Source organism: Lutra lutra, chromosome 3 (assembly GCF_902655055.1).
Source record: "Lutra lutra chromosome 3, mLutLut1.2, whole genome shotgun sequence".
Classification (NCBI taxonomy): Eukaryota; Metazoa; Chordata; class Mammalia; order Carnivora; family Mustelidae; genus Lutra; species Lutra lutra.
The window spans coordinates 67,702,858-67,724,321 of record NC_062280.1 but is presented as its reverse complement, the minus strand read 5'-3'; the positions used below and the strand labels follow the sequence as shown (position 1 = coordinate 67,724,321).

General features: G+C 41.0%; 1 protein-coding gene across 1 annotated transcript in view; it reads right to left on the bottom strand.

Moving 5' to 3' along the window:
• MYO3B (myosin IIIB) overlaps positions 1–21,464 on the bottom strand; it is a 239,097-nt gene that overhangs the window by 134,514 nt on the left and 83,119 nt on the right. Inside the window, exon 18 of the mRNA XM_047722020.1 lies at positions 8,950–9,027. Within this exon, the coding sequence (XP_047577976.1) occupies positions 8,950–9,027 (78 nt within the window). The remainder of the gene's footprint in view (positions 1–8,949; positions 9,028–21,464) is intronic.

The window sequence follows — 21,464 nt, the reverse complement described above, 5'->3', positions numbered from 1 at the left end:
TCTATGTGTCTGTTTTTGTGCCAGTACCATGCTGTCTTGATGATGACAGCTTTGTAATAGAGCTTGAAGTCCGGAATTGTGATGCCACCAACTTTGGCTTTCTTTTTCAATATTCCTTTGACTATTTGAGGTCTCTTCTGGTTCCATATAAATTTTAGGATTATTTGTTCCATTTCTTTGAAAAAAATGGATGGGATTTTGATAGGAATTGCATTAAATCTGTAGATTGCTTTAGGTAGCATAGACATTTTCACAATATTTATTCTTCCAGTCCAGGAGCATGGAACATTTTTCCATTTCCTTGTGTCTTCCTCAATTTCTTTCATGAGTACTTTATAGTTTTCTGAGTATAGATTCTTTGCCTGTTTGGTTAGGTTTATTCCTAGGTATCTTCTGGTTTTGGGTGCAACTCTAAATGGGATTGACTCCTTAATTTCTCTTTCTTCTGTCTTCTTGTTATAGAGAAATGCCACTGATTTCTGTGCATTGATTTTATATCCTGACACTTGACTGAATTCCTGTACAAGTTCTAGCAGTTTTGGAGTGGAGCCTTTTGGGTTTTCCACATATAGTATCATATCATCTGCAAAAAGTGATAGTTTGACTTCTTCTTTGCCGATTTGGATGCCTTTAATTTCCTTTTGTTGTCTGATTGCTGAGGCTAGGACTTCTAGTACTATGTTGAATAGCAGTGGTGATAACGGACATCCCTGCCGTGTTCCTGACCTTAGTGGAAAAGCTTTCAGTTTTTCTCCATTGAGAGTGTTATTTGCGGTGGGTTTTTCATAGATAGCTTTGATGATATTAAGGTATGTGCCGTCTATCCCTACACTTTGAAGAGTTTTGATCAGGAAGGGATGCTGTACTTTGTCAAATGCTTTTTCAGCATCTATGGAGAGTATCATATGGTTCTTGTTCTTTCTTTTATTAATGTGTTGTATCACATTGATTGATTTGCAGATGTTGAACCAAACTTGCAGCCCTGGAATAAATCCCACTTGGTTGTGGTGAATAATCCTTTTAATGTACTGTTGGATCCTATTGGCTAGTATTTTAGTGAGAATTTTTGCATCTGTGTTCATCAAGGATATTGGTCTGTAATTCTCCTTTTTGATGGGATCCTTGTCTGGTTTTGGGATCAAGGTGCTGCTGGCCTCATAAAATGAGTTTGGAAGTTTTCCTTCCATTTCTATTTTTTGGAACAGTTTCAGGAGAATAGGTATTAATTCTTCTTTAAATGTTTGGTAGAATTCCCCTGGGAGGCCATCTGGCCCTGGGCTTTTGTTTGTTTGGAGATTTTTGATGACTGTTTCAATCTCCTTACTGGTTATAGGTCTGTTCAGATTTTCTATTTCTTCCTGGTTCAGTTGTGGTAGTTTATATGTCTCCAGGAATGCATCCATTTCTTTCAGATTGTCAAATTTGTTGCCATAGAGTTGTTCATAATATGTTCTTATAATTATTTGTATTTCTTTGGTGTTGGTTGTGATCTCTCCTCTTTCATTCATGATTTTATTTATTTGGGTCCTTTCTTTTTGATAAGTCTGGCCAGGGGTTTATCAATCTTATTAATTCTTTTAAAGAATCAGCTCCTAGTTTTGTTGATTTGTTCTATCGTTTTTTTGGTTTCTATTTCATTGATTTCTGCTCTGATCTTTATGATTTCTCTTCTTCTGTGGGGTTTCGGCTTTCTTTGTTGTTCTTTCTCTAGCTCCTTTAGGTGTTGGGTTAGGTTGTGTATTTGAGACCTTTCTTGTTTCTTGAGAAAGGTTTGTACCGCTTTTGTACAGGACTGCCTTTGCTGTGTCCCACAGATTTTGAACAGTTGCGTTTTCATTATCATCTGTTTCTATGAATTTTTTCAATTCTTCCTTTATTTCTTGGTTGACTCATCATTCTTTAGAAGGATGCTGTTTAGTCTCCATGTATTTGGGTTCTTTCCAAATTTCCTCTTGTGATTGAGTTCTAGCTTCAGAGCATTGTGGTCTGAAAATATGCAGGGAATGATCCCAATCTTTTGATACCGGTTGAGACTTGATTTAGGACCAAGAATGTGATCTATTCTGGAGAATGTTCCATGTGCACTAGAGAAGAATGTGTATTCTGTTGCTTTGGGATGAAATGTTCTGAATATATCTGTGATGTCCATCTGGTCCAGTGTGCCATTTAAGGCCTTTATTTCCTTGTTGATCTTTTGCTTGGATGACCTGTCCATTTCAGTGAGGGGAGTGTTAAAGTCCCCTACTATTATTGTATTATTGTCGATGTGTTTCTTTGATTTTGTTATTAATTGGTTTATATAGTTGGCTGCTCCCATGTTAGGATCATAGGTATTTAAAATTGTTAGATCTTCTTGTTGGACAGAGGCTTTGAGTATGATATGGTGTCCTTCCTCATCTCTTGTTATAGTCTTTGGCTTAAAGTCTAATTGATCTGATATAAGAATGGCCAGCTCAGCCTTCTTCTGATGTCCATTAGCATGGTAAATTGTTTTCCACTTCCTCACTTTAAATCTGGAGGGGTCTTCGGGTCTAAAATGAGTTTCTTGTAGGCAGCATACTGATGGGTTTTGTTTTTTTATCCATTCTGATACCCTGTGTCTTTTGATTGGGGCATTTAGCCCATTAACATTCAGGGTAACTATTGAGAGATGAGTTTAGTGCCATTGTATTGCCTGTAAGGTGACTGTTACTGTATATTGTCTGTTCCTTTCTGACATACTAGTTTTAGGGTCTCTCTTTGCTTAGAATACCCCTTTCAATATTTCCTGTAGAGCTGGTTTGGTGTTTGCAAATTCTTTCAGTTTTTTCCTGGAAGCTTTTTATCTCTCCTTCTATTTTCAATGATAGCCTAGCTGGACATAGTATTCTTGGCTGCATGTTTTTCTCATTTAGTGCTCTGAATATATCATGCCAGTTCTCTCTGGCCTGCCAGGTCTCTGTAGATAAGTCTGCTGCCAATCTAATATTTTTACCATTGTACGTTACAGACTTCTTTTCCCGTGCTGCTTTCAGGTTTTTCTCTTTGTCGCTAAGACTTGTAAATTTTACTATTAGGTGACGTGGTGTGGACCTATTCTTATTGATTTTGAGGGGGGTTCTCTGCACCTCCTGGATTTTGATGCTTGTTCCCTTTGCCATATTAGGGAAATTCTCTACGATAATTCTCTCCAATATACCTTCTGCTCCCCTCTCTCTTTCTTCTTCTTCTGGAATCCCAATTATTCTAACATTGTTTCGTCTTACGGTGTCACTTATCTCTCAAATTCTCCCCTCGTGGTCCAGTATTTTTTGTCTCTCTTTTGCTCAGCTTCTTTATGCTCTGTCATTTGGTCTTCTATATCACTAATTCTTTCTTCTGCCTCATTTATCCTAGCAATAAGAGCCTCCCTTTTTGATTGCACCTCATTAATAGCTTTTTTTATTTCAACTTGGTTAGATTTTAGTTCTTTTATTTCTCCAGAAAGGGCTTTTATCTCTCCAGAGAGGGTCTCTCTAATATCTTCCATGCCTTTTTCGAGCCCGGCTAGAACCTTGAGAATCTTCGTTCTGATTGATTAGGTCCCTAGCCTTTGGTATTGCCTCTTGTTCTTTTTTTTGTGGTGAGTTTTTCTGCCTTGTCATTTTGTCTAGATAAGAATATATGAAGGAGCAAATAAAATACTAAAAGGGTGGCAAAGACCCCAGGAAAATGCACTTTAGCCAAATCAGAAGAGACCCCAAATCATTGGGGCGGGGAGAAGGGGATAAAAAGAAGTTCAGAAAAAAAGATTAAAAAAAAAAGAAAACAAATTTAAAAAATATAAAAAGAAAAAATATATATTAGACTGGTGACTAGAACAGGGTCACCCACTTAATTTTGGGAGTATTTTGGTCTCTTAAAAGAAACTACCTCCCAAAATTTTAAAGAATGAAAAACATATATAAGGGTAAACACATTGAAGGGATGGAATATGCCTATAAAGATGAAAAAATTTTTTTTTAATTTCTAAAAAAGGAGTTGATAAAGTAAGTTGGTTGGGAGAATAAAGAAAAAGAAAGTGGAGAGATTTTGCTCAGGTTGGAGACTAGAACAAGCCCAGAGCTAGATTTAGGGCATATTTTGATCTATTGGAAGAAGTTGTACCCCAGATTTTTTAGAAGAAAAAACCCTACGTGTATACAAAAAATAAAGTTAGATACAATGGAGGATAAAATATGACTATAATAATGAAGGTTCAAAAAAGATTATTTTTTTTATGAAAAGTATTGTTAAGATAAACTAGTTTAAAAAACATTAAAAGAGGAAAGGGTAAAAGTTTAAAAAAATTTAGAAGAAGAAAAAAAATAAAGTTAAAAAAAATTAAATTAACTGCAAGACTAAGGAATCATGGGGAGAAAGCCATGAATTCCATGTTTTGCTTTCTCTTCCTCTGAAATACTGTTCTCCTTGGTACGTGAACTTGGTCTTGGCTGGATTTCTTGTTGATCTTCTGGAAGAGGGGCCTGTTGTAGTGATTCTCCAGTGTCTTTGCCCCAGGCAGAATCGCACTGCCCTTACCAGGGGCCGGGCTAAGTAATCCTTTTGGGTTCACTTTTGGGAGCTTTTGTTCCCTGAATGCTTTCTGTAGAGTTCCGGAGGACGGGAATGAAAATGGCGGCCTCCCAGTCTCCGGCCCAGAGGAGCCGAGAGCTCGGGGCCCCACTCCTCAGTGCGCCCTCAGAGACAATTCAATCACTCCCGTGTCCCTGGCCTTTGGCTGCGCTCCAAGGTCATCCAGCCTGTGACCAGTTCAAGGTGACCCTGAGCTGAGAGCTCACTCCTCGGCTCTGTCTCTGTAGCTGGCTTCCCTGCTGTAATACTTGCGAGCTCTGCGACACTCAGACACCCCCAATCCTTCTGTGACCCCACGGGACCTGGGGCCACGCTGACCCCGCATGGGCTTCACCCCAGTTTAGCCTCTGGAGCAATATCCCTCAATGGAGCAGACTTTTAAAAGTCCTGATTTTGTGCTCCATCGCTCCGCTGCTTGCGGGAGCTGGCCCCTCCCCCTGCAGTCTATCTTCCCGTCGTTTTGGATTCACTTCTCCGCCGGTCCTACCGTTCAGAAGGTGGTCGCTTTTCTGTTTCCAGAATTGTTGCTGTTCTTCTCTTTGGTCTCCTGTTGGATTTTTTTTTTTAAAGATTTTATTTATTTATTTGACAGACAGAGATCACAGTAGGCAGAGAGGCAGGCAGAGAGAGAGAGGAAGGGAAGCAGGCTCCCTGCTGAGCAGAGAGCCCGATGTAGGGCTCTATCCCAGGACCCTGGGATCATAACCTGAGCCGAGGGCAGAGGCTTTAACTCACTGAGCCACTCAGGCACCCCTCTCCTGTTGGATTTGTAGGTATTCACAATGGATTGATAAGCTATCTAGCTGATCTTCTGCTACCTGATGTAGTCTCAGCCTGCTACTTCTCCGCCATCTTGACCCCAAACCTCCTCTGGCAACCTGTTTTTAATAGGCCCTCAAGGTGATCTGGATTCATGCTGAAGTTTGACAGACACTGCTCCAGATCAATGATTCTTAATCTGGGCTGTATATTCAAATCACCTGGGAAGATTTTAAATATGCCTAAACCCAGCTCCTAGAGATTCTGAAATTGTCCTGGGGTAGGATTGCGTTAATTTTAAGAAGCTCTCTGGATGATTTTACCATTTGGCCAGGGCTAAGAATTAGTTTCACATAGTCACTACTAATCAGTTGGGATAGGGGAGAGAGTGCATCTATTTGCTATCCTTATTTCAGGTCATCTAAAAGCAGCCAAGCCAAAATATAAACATGAAGATATCTGTAAACTTGGCAACTGTGACATACTACAGAAGATGCATAAAATGTATAAGGTTGGGGGTGCCTGGGTGGTGCAGTTGGTTAAGCATTCAACTCTTGGTTTCAGCTCAGGTCATGATCTCAGGGTTGTGAGATGGAGCCCCACCTCGAGCTCTGTGCTCAGTGGGGAGTCTGTTTAAGATTCTTCTCTCCTTTTCCCTCTACTCTTCCCCTCCCCCATCCTGGGGCTCTCTCTCTCTCTCTCTCTAATAAATAAATCTTTAAAAAACTTATAAGGTTGAAGTTATGATGATTGAACATATAGCATGACAAAGAGTACAGAAAAAGAAATATATAAATCAATTGTTTTATGTTGTCTATTCTGGGAAGGGTAAGCTCTGATTCTGTGTTATTAGTTTGGTCCCTTAAACAGAAATATCTCGTGTGTAAAAGAAATGTAATTCTTTGAGCTATTAGTGATAGATAAGACCATCTGTTATTGTTATTATTATTGCCATAAACACCAAAAGAATAAAGATAAAATTTTAAGTGGAACATTATATTTTTATTATTACACACAAAAACATTACGACCAAACAGTGAAACAACGTTGAAAGAAGAAGCAAAAGAAATCAAGAAAAATAGCTGCAGCCTTCCAGAATTTCATTAACTGATTCCCATCCTTCCCTTCCCTGCCATCCCTTGACTGACCAACTCCTCTAGTGAGAGGATGAGGCAGATTTCCCCCTCCTGGAGATTCTAAAACACTGTTTGGCCTAAGCTCACTTGTAATACTGTGACAAGCAACATAAAAGCAAGAACTGACTTTAAAAGCAGAAAGAGGAGCCTACTTCAGGGGCATAAATAACTCTGCTTCCTTATTAAGAAGGAACGTTGACAGGAATAATCTTTACCCCTGTGCTCTGGCCCAATTTGGCAGAACCAATAGCTACCACACACTGATCAAAGCCCAGATGGTGTCACCCAGGTGGAAAGCTGAGATTGCTGTTGTCTCCACCTATCTGAGATCTTTGGAATAAAGAGAAGGAGTAACAGCCTAACAGTAATTCAGAGAGGAAAGAGCAAAGCCAGAAAAGATCACCAAGCCCCTTTTGGTTTGGGACTCTCAAGAGAAAAGTGCTACGTCCGCCTCCAGAGAAGAAGCTTCACCATCTTTCCCTGGAACTTAGCAAATGTTCCCAGTTACTTTGTCTGGGTTTCCAATAATAACCCACAGAATTTCTGTTCATGTAATTGAAGGGAAAACTTACTCCATGTTTCTTATTCATTTACACTTCAGTCATCAAAATATTGATTTTTAGGAGTTATTTGAAGTATAAAAATCAAACAGAAAACTTTCAGAATATTCTTAATAAAGCTTAGATGAAGTCTGTTCCTCCATCCCCCAGCTTTGCCTGAAGAGCAGGGAGAAGGATTTGAGTCAGAGTAAAAACATAAACTTAAATAAGAAGGAGGCCAAACTATTGAGTTGAAAGCAAACCCAAAATTGTGAAATATTTTTAAGTATGTCCTGGTGACAGTTGGAATCATCTGGCATCTCTTTGGCAAATTAATTACTGAACAAGGAGATTGGAGAAACGAAGATACAGAGAGAACGAGAAAGGTAAAATAGGTGGTCACTCAAAGTGGAGACAGTAAGTGAAGGAATAAGAGCAGTGAGATGGCGGTAAAAATTCAATGATGAGCTTGCATAGCTGACCTGGGGTCCATACAGGTGGGGCAACAGAGGCTTCTCCAGATGAGGCTCTTTTCCTCAGGGGAACATCCCTAAGTGTTTCGGTTCAATGAAATGAATCAGTTCGAGGAGAGACTTCTCTGAAGGAGTTGAATCCTTCCAAAGTTGGATTGAACTCAATGAGCCATTCATATTTCCCAGGAAAGTCAAGCCAATTCTCCACTGGACCATTTTGGAATAAGATGGAAAGGCATTTGGCTGAAAACATGGGAGCAGGCAGTGTAAACTCAATGCCTTTGGGGCATCCCAGGTAACATAAATGTGTGCACTGTCAGGCAAAGAGGGTGGGAAGTGGTGGGGTTTGTGTGAACCAGAGAATGTACGCCCCACATGAAGACGTTTGGGTTCAAAGTTTTGTTAAACTGTGTCTGCCCAAACAAAACACACCTTCATGGTGATTACAACTGGAAGACCTCCTATTTGTGACTTCTGCTAAGTAGAAAGTGTCAAGGCCATGAGTCAGTAACAGCTAGGCATCCTGTTTCTGAAAATGGAAAGTGTGTGGTTGTCTCCATCTCCAAGTCTCCTCAAATTCAGGAAACCCTGTTGCTCCCTGGGCTCCCCCTCTTACCACTCCCTAAATTCCCTGCTCCAAGATAAAGTCCCAGTTCTGTATTTCCTAAACAGAGGCTGGGTGGCAGGTTCCAAAGGAGTGGGAAGTGCCCAGAAATTCTTCACTGGGGCCTGGCAGATAAAATGCAAACTCTACTGTGAAATTCAGAGCAACTCATCTTTATGTTTCAGAAAATGCTGGCATTAGCATTAAAGGCCATATTTTCGAAAATCATAGCTTCTTTCAGCAGAAGTCCAAAAACTTCAAACTGCAAAAAGGAAAGATTCTGGTATTTTTTAAATGTTTAAAAAAAACTGGTTTAGTCCATCAAATGCTCTCATTTTACAATGGTGTTAACTAATGGAGGGAGGCTTAGACCAGGTACTCAAGTTTTAATTTCTTGTCCATGGTGCTCCTCCCCACCATAAATGTTTTGCATTTATAGTTTGAGGTCCATGTATCAATGTGACAGTCATAGAAAGACCTTCTTGAGAAGCCGAACCAAGGTAGATCAGACAGAAATGTGTCCACGTCCACTCCAAGAGGGGGAGTTGAGGAGAGGCAATAGGCATGGAGAGCCACAACTAGACCAGTTTCCCCAGTAAACAGGTCAGTGGGCAGAGGCGGAAGCTGCAGGGAAGCTGAGAGTATCTCTGTCTACTCTTTCCCTTTTGTGAAATCACTGGTTGGGATCCTCTGCAAGGCTGCCCCTGAATTTAACCAGCTGTCTCCTATAGAAAAACAGAGGGTCCATATCAGGTGGTCATTTCCATTTCTGGAACCATCTCTGGAACCTTCTCTGGAATGTCTCTGAATACAAGACACCCATCCCCAAACTCTAATGACCTTACCTGTGTGGTCACTAGGTTCACAGTGGTCTTGATCCTGGACAGTGGGCTGCAGATCACTGCTTTGGTCTGAAGGGTGCCCTGTGGAATGAAACAAAGGAGGAACTTATCAAACTTATGCTCCCACACCTGGATTCACTACCCAAGTGGGTGACACAGTGTGGCTAGGGAAACCCACACTTGTCTCACGGTTCAAGGCACCAACACGATAAACCTCAGCAACAGATCCAGGGCTTATTTTTAAGATTTAATACAGTGTGGCTGGAGAGGGCCTAATTGTAGAAAATAGGGGAAGTGGTTAACTGTCCTGACTGGACTCCCTACTAGTTTGGTGACTTGATAATTCGGATAAGCTCTGTCTCAATGATTGTTAGTCAAACAGGGAGCTTAAATGTACCAGGATAGGGCTTCTGGTTGGACAACTGCATGGTTTTCCTATTTCCTTTTCAGTTGTACCACCAGGGAAGTAAAAGGAGGGATAAGGTCTACTCCTTTCTTCCACATCTCTGCCCCTTACTCATGTCTCTCCTTTCATTTCATCCTGTAGTCCTGTTCACTGATGTTTGTGGGTCGATAACCAATAATGCTGTCATGGAAAAGATCGACTACATGTTCCACTAGGTTGAGGACTCTCATAATCGCAGCTTTTCATTGTCCAGTTTAGCTCATGTTGATAAATACCTAGATACTTCTCTACCAAACAGCTCATGACTTGAGTGGAAAAATACTGAAGGGTCTGTCCTGGTGGTCACATCTCTTCTTCCACTCTCCATGACCCTCAAGGGCATGATGGGTTGAAGATGTTCTACTGCCTCAGACTACCTCAGGTATCTGAAGAGGGCTGGTTCTTTCCAGTTGGATCCCTTGGCTCTAGAAAAAACCACACTGGTAGCAGGGGCCCTAATCCCTGCAGAGGAGATATGCTGCAGGCTTTGCCCTGAGGAAGACCCATCTCCTTTTCCTCTGACCTGTGATATAAACCTTGTTCTCTCTCATCCCGCACCTTCTTTCTGACTCTGGCTGTTTCATATTTGTTGGTAGTACTTCCAGATATACCATATTACAATATTTGGGATCTCTGACCTTTTTCTGTTTTTATTTCTTTGGATGGGATTTTTTTTTTTTCCATCCTGTCCTTCTCTCTCCTTCTGAGTGACTCTCCTACCTCAAATATCACCTTCCCACACCCAGCCTGATGGCACCATGTCTCTCCAGTCCCTTGAGGTGGCCTAGCAAACCCATTGAGCAATGCCAGCTGCCTCAGACTATACTTAAAAAGATACTGTCCCTACTCTCATGGAGCTTACATACTAATACAGAGAGTAAGAATAAAAAGAGATAACAGATGTAAAAACACCCTAAAACTTTTAAGAGGGTGAGCTGGGTAGACTAGAGTCCCCTCAATATTCCTATCTATCTAGAACCTCAGAATGTGACCTTACTTGGAAATAAGATCTTTTTAGATGTAATTAGTTTAAGATGAGGTCACACTGGAATAAGGTGGGTCTTAAGTTCAACGATTAGTATCCTTATAAGAAGGCCATGTGAAGACACAGACACAGGCAGAATGCAGTGATAATGAAAGCTAAGGATGGAGTGATGGGTCTACAAGCCAAGGAATGCCAAACATTGTCAGGAACTACCGAAAGCTAGGAGAGAGGTATGAAAAGAATTCTCCCTCAGAGTGTCCAACACAAACCAAACTTGCTGATTTTGGACTTCCAGCCTCCTGAACTGTGAGAGAATAAGTTTCTGTTGTTTTATGCTACAAAGTTAGGGTAATTTGTTATGGGAGCCCTAGGAAACTGACATGAAGAGGTAAAGCTGACAGATGTTAAGAAAAAAGAGAAGGAAAAGATTAGGTACATGTATTCAGCTTGATTTTGTTGGGGGGTGGGGGAATGTTAAGAACAGGAGTTAGGGAAATGTCCATTATTTTCATTTAACAAACACAGATGTATAGGTTATTATGTTCCATGCAGTGTTCTAAGCCCTTTATAAAAATTAACTCATTAATCCTCATAGTAACTCTAAAAGGTAGAGGCCACTATTTTCCCCATTTTACGGTTAAGGAAACCGAGGCCCAGAGCAGTTAAATGACTTGCCAAGAGTCACTTACAGCTGGAGAGTGGCAGAGCCAGTGTTTAAATCCAAGCAGTTTTGCCCTAAAGCCTGAATTCCTAAATATTACATGGTACAGCCCCATTTATGTAGCCATTTTAAAAATCATTAAACTCTACTCTTATTTTTTCCTTTATAAGTGGCAGTAAGAATTCAGCCTTTCTTTCTTTCACATGCCTGGGCCTATAAGGTCCCACAGATCAGGTGCTATGGGAGGAGGCTCTGGGCTGGAATGGCATTTGATGACCTGCTTGGAGGACAGACCCAGAGGCAAGGTTTCCAGCAAGGGCACTGTCTAGGTAGATTTCTCGGTTGGAGATCTAGGCTGGGTAAGCTTTTCTGGCCTCATAATGGGTCTGGCAAACAGTGCCTACTATATCTGGCAGAGGAGGCGCATACAGATGAGGCACAAAAGCCCAACCTTCCCCTCCTCACCACTGCTGGCCAATTGCAGCAGGAGCCCATGTCGTTTCTGGCTGGAGTGACAGCTGGTCAACAGCCATCTTATCAGAACAGAAAGAGGCCAACTTGTGGGAGGTCTGACAGGCAAATGCCACCAAAAGCAGCACTGAGAAAGTAAAATTATTTTTTTGAAGAACAGAATCTCATTGACAGATTTTTTTTTTTTTTTCAAGAGCCACATCAGAAACACTGGTCTCAACATAAAACAATTCTGGTAATTCCAGGCCTACGAGAATATTCTCCACTTTAATTCTCCCATGCTTAATGCCAGTCATTATACTGGTCAAACTTTGACGGAGTTCAAAGAAAGTCTTGCCTGGTAATTGTTTTCTCTAACTTGGGAACTAAGGAGGAAGGTTTTCCCTTATCCTAAAGATCAGTTTCTTGTCTTCTCTGGAACATCACTGTTTGGGGAATTCCCCTTGCCTTCAAGCACCCAGGGATTGTCACTGTTCTCTTCTGACTCCCAGCAGCCTTGGGTGGGATTTACTTCTTATAACTTATGCCCCGTCTGCTTCCGAAAAGAACCAGAGCAAGCCTCATAGATTGTTTCTTGTGCTTGTGTTAGTTGTCTCTAGCTTAGCATTCCTCTTAAGCCTGGGGTAGATGTGTCCGTCCTGGTTCCATTTGAGACTGTTTCTCCCACCTCCTTTCTAAAAGATTTTATTTTAAGTGCAGTTTTAGATTCTCAGCAAAACTGAGAGAGAGTTACAGAGATTTCCCATATATTCCCTGCTCCCACATATGCAGACACTGCCAACACCTCCCACCAGAGCGGCATATTTGCTACAATCGATGGACCTACACTGACACTTCTTAATTACCCAAAACCCATAGTTTACATTATGGTTCACTCTTGATGTCGTACATGACATGGGTCTGGACACATTATAATGACATATATCCATCATCCTGGTGTCATACAGTAATTTCACTGCTGTAAAAAATCCTCTGGGCTCTGCCTACTAACCCCCTCCCACATCGTAGCAACCATTGATCTCTGTACAGTCTCCACAGTTTTGCTTTTCCTAGAATGTCACATAGTTGGAATCATACAGTTCGTAGTCTCTTCAGACTGGCTCTCTCTTTGTAAGATGCATTTATGTTTCCTGCATGCCTCTTCGTGGCTTGAGAGCTCATTTCTTTTTAGCTCTGAATACTATTCCATTGTCTGGATGTACTACAGTTTATTTATCCATTTACCACTGAAGCACATTCCGGTCGCTTCCAAGTTCTAGCAATTACGAATAAAGCTGCCTCACACATCTGCGTGCAGGTTTTTGTGTGGACATAAGTTTTCAGCTCCTCTGGGTAAATACCAAAGAGAGTGAAGACTGGATCATATGGTAAGAGTATGTTTAGTTTTGTAAGAAACTGCCACACTGTCTTCCAAAGTAGCGCCACCATTCGGTATTCTCATCAGTGACGAATGAGGTTCCTGCTATTCCACGACCTCACCAACATTTGATGCTGTCAGTGTTAACAGATTTTAGCCCTTCTAATAGGTGTGTAACAGTATATTGTTGTTTCAATTTACATTTACCTGCTGACATGATGTGGAGCATCAGACTGTCCCCTCTTGATGGGGAAAAAATAAATTTTATGTTGCTTTTGTGACCACCCCAAAAGCATTTAGCAGACTGTTCTGCACAGAGAGGATGTTCAGAGAATGTTTGGGGGAAGGACACCAGATCAAGAGTTAGGCAGTCTGTACTGCAGGGAGGTTTCTCAGTCACCATCTGTAAAATGGGGTAAGATTCCCAATCTATTTCTCAGGGTTACTGAGATAATTACAAAAATAAGGTGAGTGAAACTGCCTTGTATAAACTAGGAATTGCTATGCAAAAAATAGCATGTTAGGAAAATAAGTATTTCTCCTTGTTAATTAAGAAGGAAATAACTCCCACCTCTATGATCATTCCAGCTTATACAGTTCTGGTTTCCCATAAATCAAAGTTATTTACTTTCCTATAAATCTTTCCTAAAAAGATAAAGTTCTAGATGTATATAGCAGCTTTATTCAAAGTCACCCAGAACTAGAAACAAAGGTCATTCAGCTAGTAATTGGCAAAACTGTGGTATACCCATACTCTAGAAACCTGCTCAGCAATTAAAAAGAACAAATTACTCTTAAATGCATCAACACTGATGAATCATAAAAGTATTATACCAAGTGAAAGAAGCCAGATGCAGTTTACATACTGTATTACTCCATTTCTATGACATTTTGGGAAAGGCATAATTATAGGGACAGAAAATCCATTAGTGGTCCCCGGGAGCTAAGGGTGGGGGGAGATGGTCACGGAACGGGCAGAAGAGAGCTTTTTGGAAATTTTCTTTTTTCTTGATTGTGAAGGGGATTACCTGACTGTGTTCAACCAATTTTATCAAACCATTTGAGTTTTACTGTATAAATTATACCTCAATAAATACGACTTTTTAAAAATCACCAGAACATAAAAAAATTAAAAGATAAAGTCTCCTCAAACTGACTGTTCCCAGAAAGCAGGATCCAATCATTTCTAACCCATGAGGAGGGAAGTGTCTGGTGGGGAGAGCCTTGCTGTTGATGAGGGACCCTTCACAGCCATTTGTATCATTGACCATAGCTGGTTTTGACACTAAGTACTTGGCTCGAAGTCTACGAAATTAGCAGGCTCTGGTTGCTTGTACCTCTCAACCGTCACAACTTTATTGACTAGAATGGCTACCAGCTGTCACCTCTGCCTCCACCTCTGTGCTTGGTGATTTAGACTTCATGGCCACAGCAAATCAAGCCATGATCCTGCTATGGCTCTTCGTGTTGGGGTTTGAACTTCTAGCCAAATGGCTGTCGCTCAGCTGTTAGGCTGCCAATCACCCGTCACTGTGGGTTAAGCATGATATGCACACTGAGATCTTCCAACTCCTTAGACATCCGAAAGGCAACTTGCTTTCCACACCAGCAGGCAGCAAATCTGGGTGATATTTAACTCCTGGATTTTAGAATTTCTGACTTTATGGAAGGGGGTGGGGGGGGGGACTTGGAATTTTACATTACAAGTTGCAGAAGGGCCTCAAACCAGTGGACGGGAAAAATGATGTCATTAGTCTACTACCTAAATCTTAACACATTTGAGGTCAGTGAAAAATTTATCTACATAAATGAATCAAGCTCTTGGCACGATGGAGCACAGTTTTTTACAAAAACAAAAACAAAACCACCTCAAATCTTTCATATGATATTATTGTATTTTAGTTTTCCTCTGTTAGATAAGCAAGACTTAAGATTCAGAAAATTCTCTTTTATAAAGGCTTTATTGTAACTGTATTTAAGATTTGACAGGTACTACTTTTTTTCTCCAAAAGTAAGAGAAATGGTTTCATCTGTTTGAAGTTATATTATTATTATGCTCATCCATGAAGAGTACTATACAGACAGATTTATTTCCCAGTGAAGTTCATATTTAGGAAGGGGGTGCAGAGAGGGAACTAACAATTACTGACTATCTACCACAGGACAGGTACCATGCTTTGCATGTAATATCTGTAATCACCTTCACAATGGTCCTGAAAACTAGGCCTTTAGGAGTTCCATTTTATAGGTGAGGAAACTAAAACTCAGAAGTTAAGTAATTTTCCCTCAAACCATATGACAAATTATGGCACAGCAGAGATTTCAAGTTGATTGCTTTTTGTTTGTTGTTCTTTCCTTTTTCTTAAAATTTAAGTATAGTTGACACACATTACATAAGTTTCAGGTGTACAACACAGTGATTCAACATCTCTGTACATTACACTATACTCACTACAAGTGTAGCTGCCATCTGTTACCATACAAGGCTATTACAACACCACTGACTATATGCCCTGTGCTGTACCTTTTATTCTCATGACTTATACATTCCATAACTGAAGCCTATATCTCCCACTCCCCTTCAGCCATTTTGTCCATCTTCCTGCCCCGCTTTGCTCTAGCAACCATCAGTTTGTTCTCTGTATTTATACATTTGATTCTACTTTTTGTTTATTCATTTGTTTTGTTTTTTTAGATTCCATATATAAGTGAAATTATATGGTCTTTGTCTTTCTTAGTCTGACTTGTTTCACTTAGCGTAATGACCTCTAGGTCCATCCATGTTGTTGCAAATGGCAGAAATCTCATCCTTCTTTATGGCTGTATGACATTCCATTGTGTATGTGAACTGCTTCTTCTTTAACTGATCATCTATCAAGGGACACTTAGGTTGCTTCCATATCTTGACTACTGAAAATAATGTTGCAGTAAACACAGCGGTGCATATATCTTTTTGAGTTTGAAGAAAATGAAAACATTTTCTTTAGGAAAATATCAATAGTGGAGTTACTGGATCATATGGTATTTCTATTTTTAATTTTTTGAGAAAGTTCCATACGGTTTTCAATGGTGGCTGCAATAATTATATTCCCACCAGCACTGGACCTGGGTTCCTTTTTCTCCATGTATTTCACCAATACTTGTTATTTTTTATCTTCTTGATTTTAGCCATTCTGACAGATGTCTAGTGACATCTCAGTGTGGTTTTGATTTCTATTTCCCTGACGATGAGTGATGCTGAGCATCTTTTCATGTGTTCATTGGCTATTAGTATGTCAAGTCCTCTGCCCATTTTTTGATCAGAGTTTTTTGGGGTTTTTTGGTTAAAGTAAAATTTTTTTTATTCCAAAGTCCACTTGCTTAGATTGGTATATGAAACTCTTTTCAAAGCTTTGGCTGGTACCCTATGTCCATGTGCCATATCCAAGACAGAAACAAATGACAGATTGTGGTCTACAGGAAAGAGCATTGGGTGAAGACTGAGAAGAGGGCTTTGACACCAATTCTTCTTCTTCTTCTTCTTCTTCTTCCTTTTTTAAAGATTTATTGTAGAGAGAAGGAGAGAGAGCACCAGAGTGAGCACACACAGGAGGAGGGAAAGAAGGAGAGAATCTTCAAGCCGGCTCCCCACTGAGCATGGGGACTCGATCCCACAACCCATGAGATCATGACCTCAGCCGAAACCAAGAGTCAGACACTCATCCAACTGAGCCACTGAGGAGCCCAGCCAATTCTTAAGCTCACATAACACATAACAAGAGACAACTTACTTAAATTCTCTGTGCTTCTGTTTCATCTGTTAAGGGGGAAAACAAAATCTGTCTTTACACGCACAGGAGTCTTTCAAGGAAAAGAAGTCCAATCACTCTTGCCAGAGCAGTTAATTTTGTCCCTAAATGTTTTTTTATTATTATGTGGATATAGCCTAAATAACCATGATTCCATATGAAAAAAAGAAACGTGAAAAAAAATTCAAGATCCAGAATAAAGGCAACTTGAGTGCATTATTGATCACAGTCATGTTGAGTATAGTTGACAGGCTGAGGTGGTAAAGATGCCACTTTGGGAAGCACCTCTTTGTAGCCAGATTCTGGAGCTCTGTATGAGGTCCAGAAGGGAGAAGCGGATTCAAAGTTGAAGTACTCCTGGACTTCCTCTGAAAATTTAATCTTGGGTCTTGGGGGTGTAGACTGCTGCACCAAAGTTTCATCTTAAGCACAGCTCTGTGCCGTCAATATATCAGTCACAATCTTCAAGCCCATGTTGGCTCTTCACAGCTTCCTCTCTGCGAATTAGGTGAATAGCACTCTGGGTATTTCATTCTAACAAGGAAAATAATTTGATTTCATAGCAAAGGACATTCCTTTGCATTCCAAGTTTTTCATGGCAAGAATTCCATTGTTTGTGCCCAAGTGAGGTTTGGCAGGGCCCATTTCTTGAAGAAACCCTGAAGCACAGGCCAGGCCTTCTCGCTATTATATACCGTTTCCTTTAAACCAAGCTTCAGGAGCTCTGTATGTCTTACATGTGTCTGCATGTATCCTGTCACAAACAGGGCACATTTTCCCAAAGTAAAGGACAACACTTGTCCCTACAAACATTTCCCCCCTCCAAAATGTTAAGTCTATAACTGTCAGAAATCAGCCCCAACTTTTCACTTACAGAGAGCTAGAGAAATCCAGGCAGTGTGCAGGTAGACTGGGCCAGACTCCTTGCACGAACCTGAAGGTACTCTGTCTTCTATTAAACAAAGATTTAGAAGGCAGTGGAGCTAGTGTGTATCTCATAGTTCATCTCAAGCGTCGATACACCAGCTAACGCTTTCCCCTAGATGTTACTTTACTCTTATATGATACGACTTAAAACAGTAAGAAAGAGAGGAAGCTGGTGCTGGCCAATGGCCAAGAATAGTTTGGAACCTGTCTTCTCTCACATTTTGAGGAGGTAAGCGTTTGTGCGAAGTGACCAGGAATCTTTCTAAGAGGCAGAAGTGGAGTGTGTGAAGAAACAATAGAATAGAGACAGAATGGCAAATAGAGATAAAAGGAGAGGAGTGATCAAAAGTGTACTTGATTTCCTTCTATTAATTCAAAGTGGACCTTTGCCTTCAATGGTACATTCACTTGACCTTCCTCTACTGTTTGGCTTGCAGTCAACAATCTGCTTATGCACAGCTTTGTCAGAATGAAAACTATCTTCTGTAATCATCTTCACCTTCAAGAAACATGGGTTATTTCACTGTATATCCTCAGCCATATTTTAGAATGATTTTGACTCTTTGTATTACACTAGAGTTTTCTAGAACTCCCTCCCAGTATGTGTTGACATTACACAGAGTATCTGATTTATACAAATAGCATCTCTCTGAGGAAGAGCATGTTTCATCGCCCTCTCTATTGGAGATGGGAAATCTGATGCCCCAAATTAAATCCCATCCTCACCATGGTCACTTCAGCATACAGTAGATACTAAAAAAATATTGAATGAAGAGAGACATTTCCAAATTTAAAATATAGCTGTCCTGCAAACCTGGAGATACTTCTGGAAATCTAGTTCCAGGAAATGACTGCAACCACCCAGTCAGTGCCAACTCACTAACAGTGCTAAAGGAACCAACCTTTTGAAGTTAGAAAAGACCCGAATGAGGCTTTACCTGAAACAGATTTAAAAGTTCAGGCAGTTTAAAAAAACAAAAAAAGAGATTTATTTATTTGAGTGAGAGAGAGAGAGAGACAAAGATAGCGACAGAGAGCATGAGCGAGAAAAGCTAGCATGACTGGGGAGCACAGGGGGAAACAGGCTTCCTGCTCAGCAGGGAGCCAAATGCGGGGCTCAATCCATGGACCCTCGGATCATGACCTAGCTGAAGGCAGATGCTTAACTGACTGAGCCACCCAGGTGCCCCAAGTTCAGGCAGGTTTAAACACAAAAATCTGGTTTTGTTATGAAGTAGGGTCAAGTTTCTAAAAGAAGTTTAAATAGCCTCTGATAGGTTCCCATCTGAAATTGTATCCGAGTGTGCTGGAACCTATCTGGTCATGATGCTTGCTTTCCCCTCTGGAAGCAGCATTTAAAGTAACTCTCATTGCCCAGTGTCACATGACACACCCGGCAGTTCCAGCCGAATCTGGTTTAAAATGCCTGTTCACAGGGTCAAGGAAGCCTAAGTCTTAGCACAGTCATGGCTGAGGCTCCAGAAAGCACTCTCCCCAAAAGGCATTGGAAGGAGAAATGGCCATCGTTTATCTGGGTTGTTGGAAAGGCCAAAGGAGGGGGCGGAAGTGGGACGTTGATGGAGGACAGAGAGGGGAAACATTTTCCACTGCACTGAAGCAATTAGATGACAATGTGCTGTAAACCAATGGGCTCTTCCTGCTCCCAGCGTCTGGAGAGAATGGGAAAGGGGGACTGGAAGAGCCTACTCCTTCCGGTAGACACTCTGAAATTCTGATCCCAGCCCCTAAGGCTCCACTGTCACCTACTTGAGGCATTTTCCCTCTGAGATGGGGAAGCCCACCACTTTGCTCTCATTTAAAGAACAGATCTTGAATTGGGGGGGGGGGCAGTTTTCAAGACAGTGCTTTCAAAAACTTAAAGAATGAGATATTGTAGACCTTTTAAAAATTCCCTGCAGGTTATGTGTTTTGATAGGATTTACTAAGGAATAGATGTACTTTTATTTGAATAAATCTAGTTATATCCAGTTTGTGATAGTAAAGAGTTCATTAAAAGGGAATGACATATAACTGTTACTTTTTACTTAGAATACCCCATCTATCTGAAAACTAGTATGTGTCATCTTATCTTTCTAATTAAAAAAGTATGCAATTTTAAATTCTTTGGTGTTTAAAAGAGTATGTTTTCCTTTGGCAAGAGCCTATTTTTAGCATTAACAAATAATAAAAACATACAAAACATGTCACTTCTCACCAAGATGACATTCAAAGCTGTTCCCCTGGCAAAGAAAAAAAAAAAGTTTTTTGCCGATAAACTAGGCTTTTGCTTGCGATCCCTAGCTCTCTCTCCCGGAGATTCCTCACAACTCAGAGGCCCTTCATTGCCGGTACAATGTTATACACGTAGGAAATGGATGCATAGTTACCTAGGGTATTTTTTTTCCGTTTGTTTTCTCTTCCAGCATTTGATCACTGGCTGGTGAACTGTTTGGGCCCACAGAGATCTCTAGACCACCAGCTCATGTATTTGAAAGGCATCTGTTTATTTTGAAAATGCAAATGTGGCCTACCTCAAAGACTGACAGGCAAGAAATGACCCACTGAGCAAGGGGAGAGGTTTCCAATCTGGAGCCCTGTCCCTCCCTCTATCAAACCGAGATCACTCGCTGTCAAAACAACTTAAACAAGCTCCAGGAATCTGAGTGAAGGGCCCACAATTAAAATGAACAGGCCTGTGTGTGTGTGCGCGCGCGCGCGTGTGTGTGTGTGTGTGTGTGTAACTCCTTCCCTCTCTATTTCAGGAATTAACCAGGCAGATCATTTCTCACCCAGTTTAAAGTAATGATGAGATCAGTTACCAAAGGACTCTGCACCTTTGAAATGGTGGATCTCCATGGAGGGCTGCCTGGAGGAGGGCCCTGTAACAGGGACGCTGGCCTCTTACCAGCCGCAGCCCAGTCCTGGGGACAGATTCCCGGAGAAAGCCCAGGAAGGTTAATACCCTGACTTTGATCTCTGTCAAGGCATACCAGCAAGAATTAATTTACATTTCAGATGAAAAAGGTTGACAGCATGAAAAGGCATCTTGTTTCTGGTATGTGAACGTGCTGTAATAGATCGGGAATTCTGAAAGGAAGTTCTGAGGAAGCTAAAGGGATAAGCTGTGCGGCTGCTTTTATTGGGAAGGAGATGAAAGGAAAACAAATTTCCATATGCACTGCTCTGTAGCAACATGTAGGCCAAATGCTTCCTAAATTTCAAGGGCCGCTCTTTTAAAAATATATAACATATCTTAGCAACACCACTAAAGAAAAAGAAAGGCAATGGGCCAGAACTTGAAATACAAAGAAACGCATTCCATAGAATCTAAATTTCAAGTGAAATGATTTGTTGAAAAAAAAAACATAAATGAAAGAGTAAGTTTTGAAAACAATCAGAAACAGTCCTACTAGGATAACCTCCTTAAGCCACTTCCTGTAGGGTTCCCAAGTAAGGGAACTGCTAGGTCTGGGGCTTGTTCTACTCAGAAACATCCTAGTGGTGGTAAGAAGAGCTTGTAATGAGAAGATTATGCTCTGGGAAGAACACCCCCCACACCCCCGCCCAGAGAAGTTGGAATGAACTGCTTTGCTTTTTAGATCAACAGAACCATGCTTTCCAATATAAAGATAAGGAGAACATTCTCACGCAAAAGTAAACTGCCCATAAAATTGCAAATGCTGTTACCCTATCCAGGCATCTTTTCTGCTAGCACAATACCAGCACCTCAACTCACATCTGTGGTGTTGGGCTGAAGAGCAAAGAGACTGTCTGCTTTCGTTCTGGCTGCCACACTACTTCCAAGAGGGAGGAGTGGCATTAGTCCCACCCTCAATGTCCTCCTCTCCGCCCAAGCCCCTATGGACTTGGTTAATGGAAGTTCC